The sequence below is a fragment of the Eumetopias jubatus genome, unplaced genomic scaffold, assembly GCF_037043125.1.
Source record: "Eumetopias jubatus isolate StellerSeaLion01/CBP00866 unplaced genomic scaffold, mEumJub1_p1.0 scaffold_14, whole genome shotgun sequence".
Classification (NCBI taxonomy): domain Eukaryota; kingdom Metazoa; phylum Chordata; class Mammalia; order Carnivora; family Otariidae; genus Eumetopias; species Eumetopias jubatus.
The window spans coordinates 80,533,088-80,554,899 of NW_028274820.1; the positions used below are offsets into that span (position 1 = coordinate 80,533,088).

The following is a 21,812-nucleotide window of genomic DNA, read 5'->3' on the forward strand; positions in this document are numbered from 1 at the left end:
GACTTAGCCTCCTTCGCATACTTGGTGACAGCCATGGGCAAACCAGGGTCTCCAGTGTGGGAAGGAGAGGGGCCAGGAGTCACTTCAGAGGCGGGGGGTGGGGGGGTGGGGGGGGTGGGGCAGGGGCAGAGCTGAGTATACAGAGAGCTCTTTAGAGTGGGTGGAGGAAGTACGGGAAAAGAAGGGGAAGGGAAGGAGAAAGGCAGGCCAAGGGGGTGAAAGAGAAAAGTGCCAGTCTGACTGAGGTGTGCAGCTCTGCATGGAGGGGAGCCAGCAGGGAAGTCTCCCAAACAGCCCTTCTCTCTGCTCCCTAGCTTGTTCAAATCATCTACTTTCTCCATGCTGCAAGGAAATAAGGGGGGGGCAAGTTCACACTGCCCCTCCTCACTCTGAGTGCCCAACTAGAGCACACAGTGAAGCCACTTTTAAAAACAAAGGCTCCCAGGCACAGAAAGAGGGAGGGAAGCTGGCCTCCTTTTCTTCCCAACATGGACAGAACTGACGAGAAGTCTATTTAATGCCTCACCTCTTGAAGGACCTTCATAATCCATCTATAATGTTCACTGCCTTTTTTTTTTTTTAAGATTTTATTTATTTTTCAGAGAGAGAGCATGAGCAGCGGGGAACGGCAGACAGAGGGAGAAGCAGGCTTCCCGCTGAGCAGGGAGCCTGACGTGGGACTCAATCCCAGGACCCCAGGATCACGACCTGAGCCAAAGGCAGATGCTTAACTGACTGAGCCACCCAGGCGTCCCTATAATGATCACTGCTTTAACACCTATCCCTGCTATACTAGATGTGCATATAATTTTACAAGAAAAGCAGCATATAGGGGAATTTAATTCCCATCCTGGCCTATGTGACATAGAAACTTTCAGAACAGAGAAAACTAGTCAAGCTAAAATCCCAGCAGTAATAAAAGATTAAATAGAGTCCAAGCTGACTGAAAAAAAAAATCACATAAGAAATCATCACTTACTGCTTCATCAAAATCATGTGAAGATTAAAGCCCATTGGGTAAGGAAAAATTTCCTTTGCAACTATTTGTTGTAATTTAAAAAGTGAAAACACGTACGTACCATCCCAAAATGGAAAAAAAACTTACTGAAAAAGGAGAGTTCTTGCAATAGAGAACTACAATTACTAAAATGTTTCCTAAACATTATGTTTGAATTTAACAGTTCGCTATTTTCCCCTAATTCTGGAGCACAGGCAGGGCCACTCCATAACCACATGATCAGCGGATACCCAAATGTTGGCTGAAGAGAAATAAAACAAATCGGAGTGTCATGCTGAGGGTGTCTCGCCAACTGGTCAGTGTTAACTGTTTTAGAGACAATAGATGTGTGCCACAGTGTAAACACCATCTCGTTGAATTAAATATAAGTGTATTAACTTCTAAATGTGATTTGAAAGAAAATGTGCAACATGTGGAAACAAAATTAGGAACACACACAGTATTAATGCTGTTAAAATTGTACATGCTTAAATAGACCTTGACATTAAGTGTAAGGTATTATAAAAGTATGTATCACCATCACATGAATGGTGATACATCACATGAATGAATACATCCCAGAAGAACCTCTGGGATCTTCTACTTGGCCCCCTATAAATGATATGCCTCCGGTCCTGTTCTTAAAAGTGAATGATGTTTGATTCTTGACCAGTAACTAGATGTTCCTAAGATTACTGCCACACAAAACCACCCCTAGGAGAAAGCAAGTAGAATTATTACAGCTTTAAATACTATTAGGTGTATCCAAAGGAAGCTTTTTAGTACATCAAAAACAGATACTGGCAGTTTCCTATGGTTCAACTGAAAAGTTACCATTTGAAATGCATTATGTGCCACGCCCTGTGGTAAATTAACATGCTTAATTTTCATAGCTTCATGAGAAATCCACAAAATGTCAACTTTTATGTGCCTAATATTTTCATGTCAAGGTAGGTGCCAGCACATTCAAATCTTCCTGGGTTTGCTCAACAGAGAAGGGAGAACTTTAGAAGAATGCATGTGGTTTCAATCATTCCTACTCCATGCTAGTAAAGTTGGCCAGGATGATTTTAATCATCAACTGCTCCTGCAACCCTCTTTCCCAACAGACTGGACTCTGAGGTCAAGGGACCTTGCCTTATTCATCTTTTATTTCCAGGGCTTAAGACAGTACCTGATTAGCATTTCAATAAATGTTTATCAGATGAGCTATTTAATTCAAAATTGATTAGTGTCTAGATGTTCAGCAGCATATAAGCCATGGTTTCCTGCTCTGAAAGAGCTTTTAATTAGGAAGCAATACACATGATAATATGAATTAAGTGCTGAACCGGCCGCCCTCCCCCCCCACAAAAAAGCCAAGTACTTTTGGGAAAGCAATGCTCCAGGTATAATAATAATAGCTCACATTTAGCACCGTGCTTAGCAATTTAAATTCATTAATTGGTTTAACCATCAACAATCCTGGGAGGTAGGTGCATTATCACTGTTTCACAGATGAATAAAATGAAAGAGCAAGGTTCATTTCCAGGAGTCACATAGTTAAAAGGTGTTAAATCTGCTGTTCCAACACAGAAACAAAACACCATTTTCTTTGCCCGCTTTTACCCCTTGTGCTTTAAACTATTTCCTCTGTGATGAAGCCTTCAAAAGTCCCCATTTTGGTAACAGGAACCTTTTGGCAGTCTAGCAAAGCCTCTGAATCCTTTCCCAGAATAAGGCTTTTAAACACAATTATGAAAATATTTTTAAAAACAAATGTGTGCTACAGTAATTTATGTGCATCTCCAATTCCTCATTAACAAGATGTACTAAAGGATTTTTGTTTGTTTTTATGTTAACCACCATACACTACATCATTAGTTTTTGATGTAGTGTTCCATGATTGTTTGCATATAACACCCAGTGCTCCATTCAGTACGTGCCCTCTTTAATACCCATTACCAGGCTAACCCATCCCCCCACCCCCTCCCCTCTAGGGGATTTAAAAGTACTGTAATTTCAGTGTAGTTCAGGAACTTACCCAGATTTCCAAGATAGCTGCAATCAAATATGTGATATGAAAATACATATATCTTTGAATCCCTGAATTCTACTCCTGAAACCCATGTTGCACCATATGTTAACTAGAATTTACATTAAAAAAAAAATACATGTATTCTGATTAGGGACAAAGCCACAGATATGGCTAGTTCTACTGTACTTTGTTGTGTACATCATGTAAGTAAATGCTAAATTTCAATTAGAGGTTAGTGAAATTAAAGGTATATTTCCCCATCTATGCTCACAGATTCCCTGAATTCTATCCAGATTAAGAACCTCAACTGTAAATCACAACTAATCAGTTTCCCTCTGAAACTGTCTCTTTTAGCATTCTTCATGATCCTTCCTCTAATCACAGCTACGAAAGTTGGGAATGTGTCTTATACCCTTAAAATCTAGTACTTGAGAGCAAGGTAGAAGCTAAGCACCTGGAGGGCACCTGCATAGCCCCTCACACATAGTGGATGGATGAAGGATTACGGGATAAATGTTAACAGCTTCTATATTATCCCTTTGGCTAATAGTAGGTACTTCCTAAGCAGCTTCAATTTTTTTTTCCGAATAGCTGTCCTTTATCAAGACAACAAATGTTATTTCACCAGCTCTACTACTTTTAAATAAAACTCCCATCACAAACCTAGATTTCTATGCAAAAGAATGCTCCTCCCAGTGATCTTCTGAAAATAAGATTCTCCATCCTAGAGGTACCTTTACTGACAAAACCGTTTTTTCAACTGTGAAGTGTGAAACTATGTATATTGTTGGTTTTGTGGGGTACCAAATGAAAACAGGCCTTTTAGTAAGTAAGCACTTTGAAAACAAAAGTCACATAAGCTATACCCAAAATGTACTAAGAAACAGATGATCAACGAATGACTATCTTAGCTAGTCACTGTATTGCATATTTTACCTGTTTAATACCTTACGCTTTAAGAACTCTTTCTATCCATTTTTTAGGACTATGGGAGAGAAAAACTTCGATCAAGGTGAGACCAGCATCCACGGGGACTATGCTAACAAGGAATGGTACATGCGATTCAAAGTCTCGCCCCTAAAACCAGTTGACCAAAAAAAAAAAAAAAAAAGCTTTTTAAGATTTTATTTGACAGAGAGAGAGTGAGAGTGCAGGCAGAGGGAGAGGGAGAAGAAGGGAGCCTGTTGCAGGGCTCGGTCCCAGGACCCTGGGATCACGACCTGAGCCAAAGGTAGACACTTAACGACTAAGCCACCCAGGCACCCCTCAAGAGAGCCTTTTTCATTGAGCCTCTATTTAAAGCTTTTTGTCTGGGGGTGCCTGGGTGGCTCAGTCATTAAGCATCTGCCTTTGGCTCAGGTCGTGATCCCAGAGTCCTTGGATAGAGTCGGGCTCCCTGCTCCGCGGGAAGCCTGCTTCTCCCTCTCCCACTCCCCCCGCTTGTATTCCCTCTCTCGCTGTGTCTCTCTCTGTCAAATAAATAAATAAAATCTTAAAAAAAAAAAAAGGCTCTATTGAGTAAACCTGACAGAACATAAAGCAGAGGAAACACACTCGAATTAAGAGTGATATTCAAACAACCACAAAGTGTGACGACCCTTTCGGGGTCACAAAGTCTCAGGGAAACTATTTACCCCTGAAAACTTTTAGAAACTGAAAAATGCTCCAGGGCGCCTGGGTGGCTCAGTTGGTTAAGCAACTGCCTTCGGCTCAGGTCATGATGCTGGAGTCCCTGGATCGAGTCCCGCATCGGGCTCCCTGCTCGGCAGGGAGTCTGCTTCTCCCTCTGACCCTCCCCCCTCTCATGGGCTCTCTCTCTCTCTCTCAAATAAATAAAATCTTAAAAAAAAAAGAAAAAAAATGCTCCAGGTAATCAAAGAAATTAACTGTAATATTAGGAAGAACTTTGATGTAAAAAACAATCCACATAAGACACAACTTGCCTCATACGGTTTTTCAAAGAAATGTTAATCTTAAAATGATATAAAGTAACAGGAATAAAACGAAGCAAGTTCTCAAAGACACTTAAAGAGCATTTCTCTTATTAATGAAGGAATAAACGTAACAAAATGTGATGTGTAACCCAACAGCTCGCCCATCAGAAAGCCGCGGACGTGTCACTACTCAGATTTTCTTTTTTTTTTTTTAAAGATTTTATTTGTTTGAGAGAGAGAGAGAATGAGAGATAGAAAGCACGAGAGGGAAGAGGGTCAGAGGGAGAAGCAGACTCCCTGCTAAGCAGGAAGCCCGATGTGGGACTCGATCCCGGGACTCCAGGATCATGACCTGAGCCGAAGGCAGTCGCTTAACCAACTGAGCCACCCAGGCGCCCCTCTACTCAGATTTTCTATAACAGTACCGTGGTATTTTTTTCCGGAAGAAGGATATGGCTTTGCTGACTTGGATTTTATCTAAAGAACCAAGAGTGCCCGATAGAGAGCATGATAGTTAGACCAAGATAGGTCTAAATACTTCCTGAATCATGATGTTAGTCCAAGTGTAACAAGACTATGGCACCACTCAAAAATAAGCATCTGGGTGCACAAGAACGTGCACCCTGGGCTTGGGGATTAGAGAACGCTGACCTGAAGTAAGCCACATGTGCTTCTGTTCTTTGTGGCTACCTGGCTTGGATTGAATTTCCAAATCCCTGGCCAAAGTGGAATGCTGCACTAGGTATACTAACCTACAACCTACTGTAAAAATATCATATCCTTGTATGAGAATGTAGATGGAGAAGATTAAGCGTTAATAAAGTCTAACCACGCCCTCTGTCACAAATACGTCATGTAAGTCTGAAAAACCCCATCACGAGTTCTTCTAAAAATATGTGAAAGAGAGGAAAATGCTCAGACTAATTTCCTCAGCTGCCTTCAAGCAACGAAATCCTACTACCTATGGACTACGCCTTCTTCACCACAAAATGGATACCATCAAGGCGGCAGGCAAGTCTACAAAACACACTGACAGGCAGCATACAGCAAGCTCCCCTCAATAGAAACCGGTATCTCAGACATGAAAACACATTTTCCAGATTCTCACAGAATGCTTAATTGAAAATGCCACCCTTAGAATTTAAGAAAATGTGATGTGAAATAAAACCGCTACTATCTAAAACAACAAATACAATGTGATCTGCAGAGCTTTATGCAAATTTAAAACCTCACTTCTCATTACTGGTTACTGGATTTCATCTATGAATGTGCTGACCTTTTTATATACCCTCCTGCACAGGCTGCCAATCTTGGTTTACTCAGCAATCATCAGTTCACTATGAAAAAAACACCCCTTTTCCACGGCATTATTTCGAATTTTAAAGGATTTTGACAGGTCAAACATCCCTTGGAATATGAAAAGTAAATCTTTCTATCCCAAAGTAAAATGATACAGAAATTCTCATGAAAATAGTTAAAAGCAGACCTGCTCAGCCTCTCTCCCTCTAGTTGGCACACACACAAAGTAACACTCAGGCTGTGCCTATTAATTCTAAAAGAGTAATTACATAAAGCAAAACAAAAAAGCATTAAAAGGTTCTCAGTTTTCACAAGCCAAACAAACAACTGCACTTTTTATTAACTGACAATTTTATTAAGGTTAACACAAGGTAGACGGGGATAAAGATCAAGGTCAGAGACTAATCTCTATACTCCAAATATATCCCAATCATCCCACTGATCTTTATTTCCAGGGCTCTCATTCTAGGCCATATGTCACTGTCACCTGGACCACCACAGTAGGCCAGCCCTTGGGTGTATTCCTTTTAAGTAAGCTCTATACCCAATGTGGGGCTTGAACTCACAACCCTGAGATTAAGGGTTGCGTACTCTACTGACTGAGCCAGCCAGGCACCTCTGCACTTAATTTTTAAGTAAATACTAAGAGTTAGGGTATAACGTCAGGGAAGGAAAGTAGGTAAAAGGAAGGATACCAAAGTGATTGCTGGTCCCAGAAAGCTGGAACAGATACCCCAATTTCCATGGGAGAAGCAGGCTGAAGTTCCTTGGGGTTCTGGACTGGGAAAATACAGTTTTGCTTTGTTTTAATATGTGAGTATAAAATTCAAAACTATGGCCCAGAAATTTGTCCTAGAACTGCACTATCAAGCCACATTCCTTTATTTTTTTCATCTTCGAGATGTGAGAGTATACAAGACAAAGAAAGGAAAAGTAGCAAGACACAAACTACTTTTCAGAGACTTGTGCAATTAGAAGCAGTTTGAGATCTCTTCCCCCTTCAGCAGATGAAGAAACAGGTCCACAGCTATGACATGAGTTATACCAACCTTCAGCTATCTACTCACACAGCTACTAATCCAAGAAGGGTGGTAGCTGGAAGGGTGGAAACACGGTGGGAAAGCACGGTCACAAATGGTTTTTGAACAAGAAAATCCAAAGCAGACAAAATGCAGTGCAGTCTCCACTTGGGATGTGAATGTGCCTTTCATTCCACCAGAATAGAAAATGCAGTATTGGAGGTAAGGAAATGTGCAAAATGAGTGACTACAGCATAACAAAGGATTAATAGTCTTCTTGGTCGATAAAGAACACTTATAGATCAGTGTATTTTTTTTTAAAGGTATTTGAGAGCAAGAGATTGAACCAGCATAGGGAGAGAATCTCAAGCAGACTCCCCGCTGAGAAAGAAGCCCCATGCAAGGCTGGATCTCATGACCCTGGGATCATGACTTACACTGAAACCAAGAATCAGATGCTTAACTAACTGAGCCACCCACATACCTCTATAAATCCGTGTTAAAAAAATAAAAAAATATTCAAATGGAAAAATGGACAAACGATATGAATAGGTAATTCATAAAGAAACGAGAATGGCCAATATGGAGTGTTAAAACTTCCCAAAAGCAGGAACAAGACAACCAAATAGTTGGGATTTATTTTATGATAGTACCAGTGTGGAGGGGAAAAAAATGGCACTCTCACTGTTTTAGTTCCATAAATTGATACTACTTTTCTTGAGGGCAATTTAGAAACCTGTATAAAGAGTAAACAATGCTCATTTCAGATCAACCAGTAATACCACTTGCAGAAGTAAATGAGCATGCACCATCATTTCAGCATTTTTGTAGGTAAAAATAGAAAAAGTTTAAATGTCTAACAAGAAGGAAATTAAATAGATTTTTTTTTTTTATCGATGGTCTATCATGCAGCTATTCAAAACCATGTTTATGGAGAACATTTGCTGTTAAAGAATGCTCATGACGTAGTATGCAAAAAAAAAATCAAATGATTCCAGTTTCATATGTACAAAAGAGAAACACTAAACTGTTAAAAGGAGCTGTTTACAGGGTTTGGAATTATAGGGGATATTGGTTTTCTTTTCCTTTTTTTAAATACTGGTTTTTAACAATAGTTTTAGTGTCACGGAACCTGGATTGGATCAGCCGATGGAAGAACCAAGCAGCACTCGGAGATCTTGGAGGATAGGAGGTTTATTTAACGCTGGCGGGCTCAGAGGAGGATGATCTCCAAAGGTCTGAGGCCGGCGCACAAAGGGGGTAATTTATACACTTTTACTTCCATATTATGTGGCACTTTCCGAGGCACTGCAGGCAGGGCAGGAGGGAAAACCCGGAACGGCCCTTGGGCCGGGACTGGGATTCCCCTGCTGGCTGGGTGGGCCACCTTAGAACACACATTTCCCTTATCATTCGGATAGCAAGTTTTCCTCTGTATTCTTTAATTCCCTAACATAAGTATGTATTACTTCTATTTAAAACTGTTCTTTAATAAAGTAGAAATCTTCTGAATCCCAGAATTTAAAAATTCTATGTAATAAAAGGGCCTAAATTAGAGTTCAAAATATTTTAATACTAAATTTTTCATTTTATATGAAATTTGAGAAACACTGAAAAAATTTTTAATTTCAATTTAACTTAGTCTTAAGACTCATTCTGTCTTATTAGCAGGTAGAAAATCTGAAAAGCAAATGGTGATGGTGGGGGTGAGACTAATGACAATACATTTTTGGCAATTTTTTAAACACTGAACACTCCTACAACTCTCATCCAGTCTTCAAAACCAAAAGAACATAAACAAGTAGAAAAAGAAAAATCACACCCTTTCTCAGAAGTTGTGAACAAAGCCAACCCACCACCACCACCACCACTAAACCTTTTAAGTTTGGTATGTTGAAAGCAACTACTAAGCACTTGTATATTCTTTTGGAAATCCCTGAGAAAGGCCATTTACTTTCCCACATATCTGTTATAAATCACACTGTCCTTGTTTATATTTGGATGAAGCCCACTTGATTTTTGTGAAACGAGCAGGTACCTGATGGCAAGAACAAGTTGGAGAGTATTAGGTTGCAGTAAGACCTGTTTCCCCATTCCCAGAATCATCTTAAGTTTCCTAAAGTGAAAAACAAAAAAACCAAATATTTGTAAAATTAATGTCCACTTTATGCCTCCCTCCCGACAGTAAGTTATTTACAGGGGATAAAACACACGCACTCTCTCTCTCTCTCTCTCTCTCACACACACACACACACACACACACACACACACGAAGGGAAAAAAATTTCAATTAAAAAAAAGTACAGCAGAATCTAACAATCATTAGCAACAATAAAATTACCGAGATTATTACTGTTAGCTTTTATTAAGCAGCTACGTATACTACCTGCATTTCTTCTTTTCCTGTTCTGGTCCCTCTGTACCACTGTGGCTGCCTCGTTAGGTGGCTTACATGCTTGGGTCCATTTTTTTTTTTTTTCTAATTATGCTCAACTTTATGGGAACAAAGACTGGTGAAATTTCTCCAAAAACAGACTTCTTTTTCTTAGTACTTTATAGGTTGATATTGAAGCCAAACTTAGGACATCTTACCAAAATGCATGTGATAAAAATTATGTTGTCAAATAAAAATCATTGCCTTCACAATATATATAGCATTCTGCATAGTATTCATGGTAAGTATTTATTAAAACAAAGATACATGAATGCACCCCCAAGACGGCACCACAAAATATTAAAATCCAATCCTGTCATGATCTAGTTGAAAGATATGATCTTTTAAAGTAATGAATGTACCTTGAAGAAATGTTTTAGGTCAAATAACATAAAGGAAAACCTATATTTTAAGTACTATAATTAAGATCCCAGGTATAAAGTAATATAAACCAAGTACCTGAAGTTATAACCAATAAAAAACACACAGGTAACTCTTGTCTTTAGAAAACAGACATTCAACCAAGCGGAAAAGACCATAAAATCATTAAATAGCATTTATGAAACTAAAAAAAAAAAAAAATCAGTAGCCTCAGACTTTGGGAGAATTTGTGTTCCTAGAGTATGAATATATATTGTTTAATCAGTACACACTTACTAGGATTTTTCAGGTCTATCATTAGTTAGAAATGGCCATCACAGCTAAAGGCTACAAAACCTAATAAATGAGAAAATTACTGACAAGATTATTAATGGTTGAAAACAGTTGTATATAGCAAACAAAATATCCCTGAAAAAAGATAGACCTCAAAAGGATGTAAGAAGCCAAAAAAGATCATAGAACTATAGAATACTAAGTTAGAAAGAACACAAAAGCTCAGCCATGCTTCTGAAATATTTGCAGTCTTTGAAGAAACAAACCATGAATGAGAACAGTTACAATCAAAACAAACTCGATACTTTTACAAACAATACTTTCAGGAAAATAGAGTTGTGGAGGAAAATAAAGAAAATACAAAATTTCTACATAGAGAAATAAGTGCCACAATCCTCAATTACTTAGTCAACAAATATTTGCTGAATGCATTTGTGTGCTACACACTGGGGATATAATAACAACTAGGACAAAAATGGCTCCTTCAGGGAACCCCTATTCTAGTAGTTGTAAGTTCTAGTTCAACATGTTTCTCAAAATAGGGTGAATTGAAATCATCCAGATCCAAGTTCAAACTTCAGATGCTCCATCCTCAGGAATTCTGACTCAGTCTTGGGTGGAACCCAAGAAGGTACTTTTCAAAAGCTTTAGTGGAAAGAGAAATTTTAGCTCTATTAATTAGCTAAACAGATTTAGCACCCTTATTTTAGAGATGAAATAGACAAGTCTGTTTAAAGGGTTTATTCTTTTTTAAATTTTTTATTGTTATGTTAATCACCATATATTACATAATTTGTTTTGGTGTAGTGTTCCATGATTCATTGTTTGTTCATAACACCCAGTGCTCCATGCAGAATGTGCCCTCTTTAATACCCATCACCAGGCTAACCCATCCCCCTACCCTCCTCCCCTCCAGAACCCTCAGTTTGTTTTCAGAGTCCATCATCTCTCCTGGTTCGTCCCCCCTCTGACTTACTCCCTTTCATTCTTCCTCTCCTGCTATCTTCTTCTTTTTCTTTTTTCTTAAAATATGTTGCGTTATTTGTTTCAGATCTGTGATTCAACAGTCTTACACAATTCACAGCGCTCACCGTAGCACATATCTTCCCCAATGTCTATCACCCAGCCACCCCATTCCTCCCACCCCCAACCACTCCAGCAACTAAAGGGTTTATTCTAAAGAATGAAATATTTTTCAAAGTGCTTCGCGCACACTACCTGACACAGGTGTATCCAAAACGCAACTAGGAAACAACTATATGAGTCTGAAAATCTAGATTCATATTTAACTCAGATGCTTACTTAATATATAGCACCAGACAAGTCATTTAACATCTGTGAGCATTAGTTTCTGTCTCTAATTTGTGGGTAATATTTGTACTCTTTACCAGAGACACTGGAAGAAAACACTTGCGTATTTTTATTAGGCCACAAAAAATACCATATGAAGTTAAGAGAGACTACCGGCACTGTTAGTTATAGCAAAGTATACAAAACCGTAATCCTAAAATAAAGGGAAAAGACTTATGAGGGGAAAAAAGTTAAGCAAAAAAAAAACTTTTTACCATATTTATCCAACAAAATGTCCTTATTATTCAAGAGTTTAAGTACCAACTGTGTGCCACCTAGAGAGTAACTCCCAAATGTCAACCAGGAATATAGTCTCCATAAACACATTATTAATATCACCAATCTTAACACTGCTTTGAGGGTTGCACAAAGACAAGGTAGACAGAGTCTCAGAAGTAAACACTGGCCAGAAAGACTAGATCACCTAGTCCAACCACCTCTTTAGTTCTTACAACTCTTTCTGTAACAATCCCAACAAATAATCCTCTAATTCCACTGGTTAGAAACCTACCAATTGTAGAACAATCTGAGGAGCTTTGATAAGTAGAGATTCTGAAATTCTGATTCACTAAGTCCAGGGGAGAGTTTCAGGACCTGTTGGGGCAATATGCCTTCCAAGTGATTGTGAAGTGCAGCCAGAATCTAGCCTCCAGGGATGCTGCCCTCACCAGCCAATTCCACATTTGGACAGTGCAATTAATCTGATGTTGGATTGGAATCTTCCCACTTTAGTTTCCATCGTAGTCCTAGTTTACTGTGGGTTCCAAATACAACACAACTTAATCCATCTCCTGATTAAACATCTCCTGTTCCTTCAAATAACCTACATATGATATGTTCCACACCAGATAACCCTAAGTTTGTCCACATTTTAATATATGGCACCCAGAAGAGAATACAATCCTCATGTAGAATACAACGGGGACACTCTTTAATGAAAGTTACAATCTTTCCATCGACACAGCGTAAGCGTGCCTTTTGTGAAAGTGTGGCCATATCACATTAGGTGTTTTATGGTTTTTTTGTTTTTGTTTTTTTTTAAGAGAGAAAAAGTGAACAAGCCTGAGCAGGGGTTAGGGGACGGAGAGAGGGAGAGGGAGAAAATCTTAAGCAGGCTCCATGCCCAGTGTGGAGCCTGATGCAGGGCTCGATCTCACAACCGTGAGAGATCATGACCTAAGCCAAAAATCCGACATTTAACCAAATGAGCTGCCCAGGTGCCCCACATTAAGTTATTTAATAAGCATATTAAAACACAGTTTGGAATATATTTTGGAATAATTTTATATTTATAAATATACATATTTATATTTATACAAGCGGCAGATATATCACTGCAAGCTCCCACACATTCCCCTCATCCAGTTTGTTTTCCTAATGTTAACATGCCCAGTGGCCATAATACATTTACCCAAACCAAAAATGAACTGTTTAATTTTTAAAATTATATCTTTTTACACAAATTACTTTCCTGAACCCCATTTCCTTTTTCCTGAACACAGACTTTTAGCTTTAGCTTTTCTTTCATTACATGATGCTAGTATAGGCCCTTATCAATGCAAGATTTCACCTTGCAAGACTGACTCAAGATGAAATAAAATGTCCTATACTTAAGATTTTTGAGGTCCTATACTTAAGGTATTTTGAGTCAAGATCCAGTTAGATAATATCACTACTGTCATGAGACTCATGCCATTCACATATTTGGTAAGCAAGATGTCTATGCTTTTATACAATTCAACAGGCCAGCTCTTGGGGTAATACAAACCCCCCTTGGGTTGCACGAAGTAACTTCTAAGGCATACCACCAATGAATTACAAATCCAACCAATTATCTGTATATCCAGTTATTCTTCATGCAAAGATATACCCTGTGTGAGGGAATATCTGACCTACTGCATTCTCCATATTTTCTTTTTCCTAGTCTAATATGTTTGCACGTTCTGCTTCTTTTATTTATTATGTTAATCACCATACATTGCATCATTAGTTTTTGATGTAGTGTTCCATGACTCATTGTTTGCATATAACACCCAGTGCTCCATGCAGTATGTGCCCTCTTTAATACCCATCACCAGGCTAACCCATCCCCCCCACTTCCCTCCCCTCTAGAACCCTCAGTTTGTTTCTCAGAGTCCATAGTCTCTCATGGTTCGTCTCCCCCCGATTCCCCCCCCTTCATTTTTCCCTTCCTACTATCTTTTTTTTTTTTAACATATAATGCATGTTCTGCTTCTACAGGTAAAGATTTAAAAAAAAAAATAGATTGTCTACACAATAAGAAGGAATGCATTCCCCCAATGACTCTGAAACGCTTAGGATAAAAAGGAAATTTTCTAAATTTAACATCTACTGGCAACTCACTGAAGCAGTTAATGACCATGTGTGAAAATTGGTGCTCATGGGTAATCCATAGAGAATTCCTGATGAATCACAAACTAAAACCACAACAAATAGCAAGGTGGTACTGGTAGTATTACTCCTCCAAGAAGAAAAAAGAATTCAATTTACCCTACTGAAATTAGTACTAGCCTTAATTTTAAGGCTTAGGGAACAAAATGGCACAAGATAGCAATTTACTATTAAAATCCCGATTAAAAAGGATAATTTAGACATGTGAACCCAAAGATAGCTATACTCAGCTATATCACTGCCAGAAGAATTTTTCTAAACACTTTACTTCTCCTCAAAACATGTCAATAATTTCCAATTCTATTTATCTCTGGAAACCAGGTTGTGGAATTAGTTTTCCAATTGCAAAATATAATTGACAATGCTTTTGGAAAGGTTGCAAACTCACAGCCTTCCTACATTACTAATGAGTTCCTTAAAATGGGAAAGACACTTTTAAAAACTTTTATAAAAAGCATCAAAGTATCAAAAACAAAACTCTTTAAACTTACCTCGTAGTAACTCCGAACTGCATTGCAAAATGCTTCATCAGCCACAATTTGGGTTTCTCCGTTGAGGAAGGCCTGGAACCGGTCTTTCAGTAACTGCAATTGTTGCTTATTAAGCTGTAAGGAAAAGAGGGAATTAGCTGAAACATTAGCCAATCAGAGAAATATAACGATTCTTAAAAATTATTGCTGAAAGTTAACACCTAGAACTAGTTTTATGTTAAAGGAAAAAAAAAAAGCTAAAAAACTACTACTTGTACCATGGCTCAATTTTAAAATGTTTCCAATTCACTTCTCATACTGGGGAATCCTAATACTGCAATGCACTATAAATTTCTACACCAGATGGAGTTCCTGTGTTTACTACCCCAGTCTCCTTTACAGAAGCAGGTAAAATCTAAAATTCAGATGAGAAGTGAACTGTTGTGCAAAATTGCCATTTGTCCTGAACAGAGAGAGCATAGAGGACAAGTATCCTTGGAGATGGGTGAACAACAGCTGCCTTAGATGAAGGATAATAGGAAGGAAGAGCACAGAGTACAGAGGAACCCTGAGAAAGAATCCTCTGGAAAGAACATCTTTTGATGCTAAAAGTTTGGATTCCATGCACATACCTCAATGCTTGAGGTAAGACAGACAACTGATGAGACAAATCCTGAGAACAGAGAGGCAATAGGCAGACAGGGAGTACATGTGTAAGCGCACCAAGGGAAGAGCCGTACACCAGGGGAGGGGAGAGTTCAAGCGCACAGATTCCCTCACCCTGGGTCTGACTGCCATCATTACTACTGAGGGTGGGTGGGACATGAACCATGACTTATCAACCATGTCTTCTGGTCATCAGTCACCAGGGTCAGCTACTTAATTTGTAGGGCTCAGTGCAATGTGAGAATGAGGAGCTCCTTGTTAAAAAATTACGAATTTCAAGATGGTAGACACAGAGCTTTACACCAAGCATGGGCCCTTCTAAGCACGGAGCCCTGTGCAACTGTGCCCCTGAAGTCAGCCCTGACCATGGGGCACAGACTTCACCAGAGGTGGGGCACCGGAGGTCAGGCACCAGTTGGAAAATGCTCAACTGCTGAGAGAACACAGTTTTCCAGATAAAACCACACAATCCCAAGATACCATAAGGAACAGGAAAGGAGTGACCTTTCCATTTCATTTGATCCTCATCCCACTATTGAAGAACTCAATCCAGTTCTGGATTCTACAGAGAGATGGGAAGCATTTGGAAATATGCTGAGGAGAAAATGATGGATTAGGAAAGAAAGACAAACTGGTAGGATTTGGTTTCAAAATGAAGGCTGATACGACCTCAGCTTAAATCTGTTCAAAAGGCTTATTAAAATGCCATTCAAATAGGAGACAAGTGCTTTCCAAAAAAAAAAAAAAAAAAAAAAAAGCGCCCTTCTTTGTTAGATCCAGGAATCTAATAAGACAGTTTGTAGAGAAACTGTTGCTGGTAGTAACAGACTGGAAGAGAATGGTCCTATTGTACCCAGTATAAGAAACCTCTTCCCCTGAGCAGGGATGGAAAAAGACCACTCTGTTTAAGGTTATCTCCTTCATTTTAGGGAAAGCTAAACCGAAATCAAATGCAGAGGCATCACCATATTACACTTTCTGCTTCTGTAATATGGAGAGCGTCAAAGCAGGGACCTTTTGTGTGTATGCACTGGGAAGGCCAATTAAGTCCACGACGTCAGCTCTCTAAGCATGGCTCAGAAAAGGACCAGATGGAGACAGGATGGCAGACAGCTGAGAGCACTTCAGCTGCCAAGCCCGGGAGCTGCTAGGAAGGGCTTCAACCTGAAAACCAAGTGTCCAGGTAACATAATGGACACGGAAAAATGTAGAAATAACAGACTGGAGGGGATCTTACTGAGCCTTTGCCCCATCTCCGTCATTTGATTAAAACAAAAACAAAACAAACAAACAAACAAAACCATAGCTTTCAAAACCTGAAAACCTCAATTTTCTTTCAGCAGACGCACTCTGTTCTTTACAGTGTTTATTTCACCACTGTACCAAGGAGTTAATTTTTGGGGATTATGGCATGGAAAATTCATGAACACCAAGGAGATCTGAGCAAACTAACTTCTTGGAAACTCCCAACAATGCTGGCATAGTTCACAAACGTGCCAGAAGCACCTGGCTAAACACCAGACTTCAACGTTTATATGAACAACAGTTGCTGCAGTTACATTTAAGACCTAAAATGTCAGCCAATATTACAGTGATATATAAGGAGTCAATAAGTACTTTTTAAGTAGAGAGGTCTGTATTTCCACAAAAGATTGGGAGGAAAACAATTGAATTTTAAATCTAGCTGTAGAGATAGCCGTTTAGAATGTAGAGTTCCCTTAATTCTATTTGCATTATCAAAATAAACCATATTTTACATCAACAGAACGACTAATGGAAAAGACCCAAGAATTAGATCCAAATGCACTCAGAAATGTACTAGAAAATACCATTATAGCACAAGTCAGCAGTAAAAGATGGTCTATTCAATCAATGGTGTTAAAGTAACTGGGTAGCCAAGCAGGAAAAAAATTAAATTGTACCATCACACCTACTGTTACATTAAAAGTTTTAATTCACTGGAACTATAAAAAGATGAAACTGTAAAGATACATGAAGAAAAAAATTCCTTTTAATGCTAGTATGTGAAACACCTTTCTAACCATGATCCGAAATCCCCAAGTCATAAATTTAAATGTTAAAAATAAAAATAAATAAATTGTGCATGGCAAAAATACCATAGGCAAAATCATTAGAAAAAGACTAATGAGTAAAAATACATGTGTGTAACTTCCATCTTTAAGAGCTAATTTCCTTAGACGAACCATGAGAGATGATGGACTCTGAAAAACAAACTGAGGGTTCTAGAGGGGAGGGGCGTGGGGGGATGGGTTAGCCTGGTGATGGGTATTAAAGAGAGCACGTTCTGCGTGGAGCACTGGGTGTTATGCACAAACAATGAATCATGGAACACTACATCCAAAACTAATGATGTAATGTATGGTGATTAACATAACACTAAAAAATTTTAAGAAAAGTAAAAAAGAAAAAAAAATGCCATCATGCCAAAAAAAAAAAAAAAGGAGCTAATTTCCAAACATGGATCCCAGACGCTATTAAGAATCTGACCAGTGGGGGCGCCTGGGTGGCTCAGTTGTTAAGCATCTGCCTTCGGCTCAGGTCATGGTCCCAGGCTCCTGGGATCAAGCCCCACATCGGGCTCCCTGCTCAGCGGGGAGCCTGCTTCTCCTTTCCAGCTCCTCCTGCTTGTGTTCCCTCTCTCGCTGTCTCTCTCTGTTAAATGAATAAACTCTTCAAAAAAAAAAAAAAAATCTGACCAGTAAGTCAATATAAAAGTGGACAAAATGGATATACTTAAGCTAGGATAGCAGGCCTAACTTCATTCATAATAAGTAAAATACAAATTAAATCTACATGACAGAGGAAGGATTCTGGGAAGATGGTGGAGTCGTGGAGTCGGAAGCACCAGAAATCTCTCTCCCCCACCTAGATTACAACTGCACTGGCAGTTTCTGCCTGATGTAAATATTTTGGGATTCTGGAGTCGATCGAAGGCTTGCAACTTATAGGGGAAGGCTTGAATGTAAATTGCAGTTAATTTTGGCCAATTTTAGCTTCTAGCACAGTAGCAGCTAGTCATCCCCCACCCCCAAGCTCAGTGGCAGGGGGAAAAAAGAAGCTAATAGCCTAAATTTTCATAAATAGAGGACTAATAAATGCTACATTCAAACAGTGGCAATACTATTAGCTCCATAAAAAGAACAAGTTCCCTTATGTACGGATATAAAAAACATCTTCAAAATATCTGGGCGGAAGGAAGCTAGTTATAGAACAGTAGGTAAAAATAAGCCACCACTCCCATAGAAAAGGGGAAAAATTAGAACACGTATGTGAATTTGTTTCCATATGCAGATGGAAACTATGGAAGAAGGATGGCTGTGGGCACTGGACAGATGGAAAATAAGTGAAAGATTTTTCAACCTATACTGTTATATTCATTTTAGAATTTTAAATCACAGGATTCTTCCCTAAAATTTTAATTTAGATTTAAAATAAGCTACGATGGCAACTTTGCAAATCTTTTAACTCAGTGATTATGACGCATTGCATATAGTTTAGATCTGATCTTCCTGCAGGGAGACTGGACAACAAATGAACTGACTTTTCAATTCTCCGTTCAAGTAGAAGATTTGAACTTGACAGTCCCATTTTTTTTTTTTTTAACATTTAACATTTCAAGGTTGAGCATATCTTTGATACTTAGACCAAAAACAGAACCATAATAGTAATCCTATTCAATATTCTGATCAACGCATAATCTTTACAAAATCCCTATGAAGTCCTCTCTCAGCCTCCCTCTGAGCCTATTAAAATACACACCTTCATTACCTCACAATAAAGCCTATGCTCATTTTCAAGAACTGAAACCTGTTTCCCCTATGACTTTCCTACAATCCTAGTTCTAACACTAAGACAAACCAGAATAAACGTTACTTTCCTTCTTCCACAAAGCAGTTCAGAAACTGGAAGACAGGTGCTGGCTTGTTTGTGAGTCTTCTCCTTTCCAGGATTCACTCTGCCAGTTCCCCAACATCCTAAGGGTATTCTCCAATTTGTTCACAAATTAAGTATTCAACTGTTAAATAAAACTTAGTTACATCTAAGTACAAAAAAGCACATTGAAAGCTATAACATACAAATGAAACTCATTACAATAGTAATGTGCTTCCTAAAATGTGCTGGGTAGACAGGTCCTGATTCTCCTAAGATAGTGTGGCCAACACAGACAAGTGGGAGGGCCTCTTCCCACATTCTAAGCACTATTAATTCACACCAAAAACAAATTAACTCTTCTTGGCAGTCACATCAACTGACTCACTTCGTCCTTATCAACAAAAATTTCTAAAACATTCTTACATGTTTCATTAAGCCACATTTCATCTTGCTAGATCTGGTCTATTGTTCCATTTGATTAATATTTTGTTAGAATTCTAATTCCTTCACCTAATGACAGGTCATTATAAGAAAACTTTAGTTCAGTTTAAGAAACAGGAAACCTGTTATTGCATGGGTTCGTCCAGTTTGACACAATTAACATTCTTTGGGGCAGTTGACTTTATCATGATTTATCCTGTATTTTCGTTTTTCCCCACATACTGTCTCCACACTAGTATGTTTACCAATGAATGCGTAACATTTTTCAAATACAGAGAAAGTTTTAATGTGAAAGTTATCCAATGGGAATTTTTAGAGAGCTTTTTATATGCAACTAAACTGCAGAAACTAGAACATAAACATCCTTGCAAATATCTAAATACAGCCAACAGATTAGCTTTATAAACAAAACACTTCAAATACTGACAGTGAAAGCTAAGTTTTAAGATTCTTGGCTGGCAGGGGTAATTTATCTGTAATAAATAGGAAAAACAATTTTCAAAGTTCAGAGATGTTTTATGTTTCTTAGGTGTTTGGTTTTTTTTTTTTTTTTCGTGTTCAATTTAGATTCTAGCCTTTTCACTCTAAGTCACGATCAACTGAAGACTTAGGCCCGTATCTTGACTAGCAGGAGACCAACCATTTATGATAGTCAGGGGCTCAGGAATCCAGCAAGCACTGCTTGCAAAGCCTGCTCTGGCCTGTGCTCTCCCATCCAGTCTTTACGCTTGTGGTGGGGGTGGGGAGGGGGTGCAGTGTGATACCCGGGTAAGTCAAGGCGATCACAGATTCCACAGCAAAGTACCAGGTGACTAGCGGGTATGGTACCTCCAGGATTGGAGGGTGGGTGACGGTGTGTGCATATACCTCAAAGAGATACTGACAAACATTTTTCAAGGAAGTCAAAGGATTTACTCCAGGCACAGATGGTCTCTGAAATACACAAGCATAGCTTTAATGCCTGTTCATGAGACATAGTAAAAGATTTTAACATGGAAAGACTAAAGCACATTTTCATTTTTCCCTCCTTCACAGTCCGTCAAAACGATCTACATAAAACCATTGGGATAAAATAATCTGTGCATTCCATGTTTCCGAAACAACAAACTTCTCCAAACCGCCTATCAGAACAGGATAACAAAGGGGCTGTGACCATGTCTCATACATGATAAATCCTGTGGAAGGCATTGCTATTAGTAGTTTCCTACCCAAATAACTTCTCTTGCGCTTTTTTGTAACAGATATCTCGGATACGCCTATCTGAGACTACAAATACCAGCCTTACCTGGTTATTTCCACGTTAACGCCTAGGAGGGTAGGGGGATGGGTTAGCCTGGTGATGGGTATTAAAAAGGGCACATTCTGCATGGAGCACTGGGTGTTATGAACAAACAATGAATAATGGAACACTACACCAAAACAAATGATGTAATACATGGTGATTAACATAACAATAAAAAATTAAAAAAAAAAGCGAAAGTGTGTGTGACTTGCAGGAAACTCTAAAAGGTAGATGAAAATCCAACACTTTTAACGCTTTCCTCCTCTAAGCTGGAATCTGAGGTGTTTTCTAGAATGCTCAGGTCGGCCCATAAAGATGGTATAAGATAGAGCCTGATGTCCTTCTCAATGGGGAGCAGCCATTGTAACCCTGGACCAACTACGCCCCCCAATTTCTTTTACATAAAAAGAGAAATAAACCTATATATAGATCACTCTTAATTGGGGCCTATTACTGACCAAACTGAATCCTAATGCATACAAATCCCAATGAGGTACCCAACCAAGGAGAAAATGCCATATATTACTACCATTCCTTGCTGGTAAGGTTATTTTAATTATGAGATAAAACATTCATTCCATAAGTTACTTTATATGAAAAACACTTTATCCAGTAAACTTGCCCCAATGAACAGTGAACCCCAGAATTTATTTTGGCAGACTGAATTCTATTGTCCCACAGTACTGAAAGTGGGGATGAAAAAGCCCCAAATTTCCAACCTCTACTTGAACATTTTATAATGAAATATATACTGTGATGAGTACAGAACAACAAAATCCCACTGTGTATCATAAACAAATGGGCTCCAGGCTAGGCTTACTCAGTCACTAAGTGAACTACACGTCTATCCATATTCTCAATGGCCTCCTAGTCAAATTCAAGCCTCAGCAAGATTACATGCCGTTATGTGATTGGGGGGTAGGGGAGGGAACCTGCTGGTGAA

General features: G+C 38.8%; 1 protein-coding gene across 15 annotated transcripts in view; it reads right to left on the minus strand.

Annotated features, from left to right (window-relative positions):
• Positions 1–21,812, minus strand: part of CADPS2 (calcium dependent secretion activator 2) — a 506,725-nt gene that overhangs the window by 375,568 nt on the left and 109,345 nt on the right. For all 15 annotated transcript variants that reach the window (XM_028104882.2, XM_028104880.2, XM_028104885.2 and 12 more), the window contains exon 2: positions 14,608–14,721. In XM_028104882.2, coding sequence (XP_027960683.1) covers positions 14,608–14,721 — 114 coding nt within the window. The remainder of the gene's footprint in view (positions 1–14,607; positions 14,722–21,812) is intronic.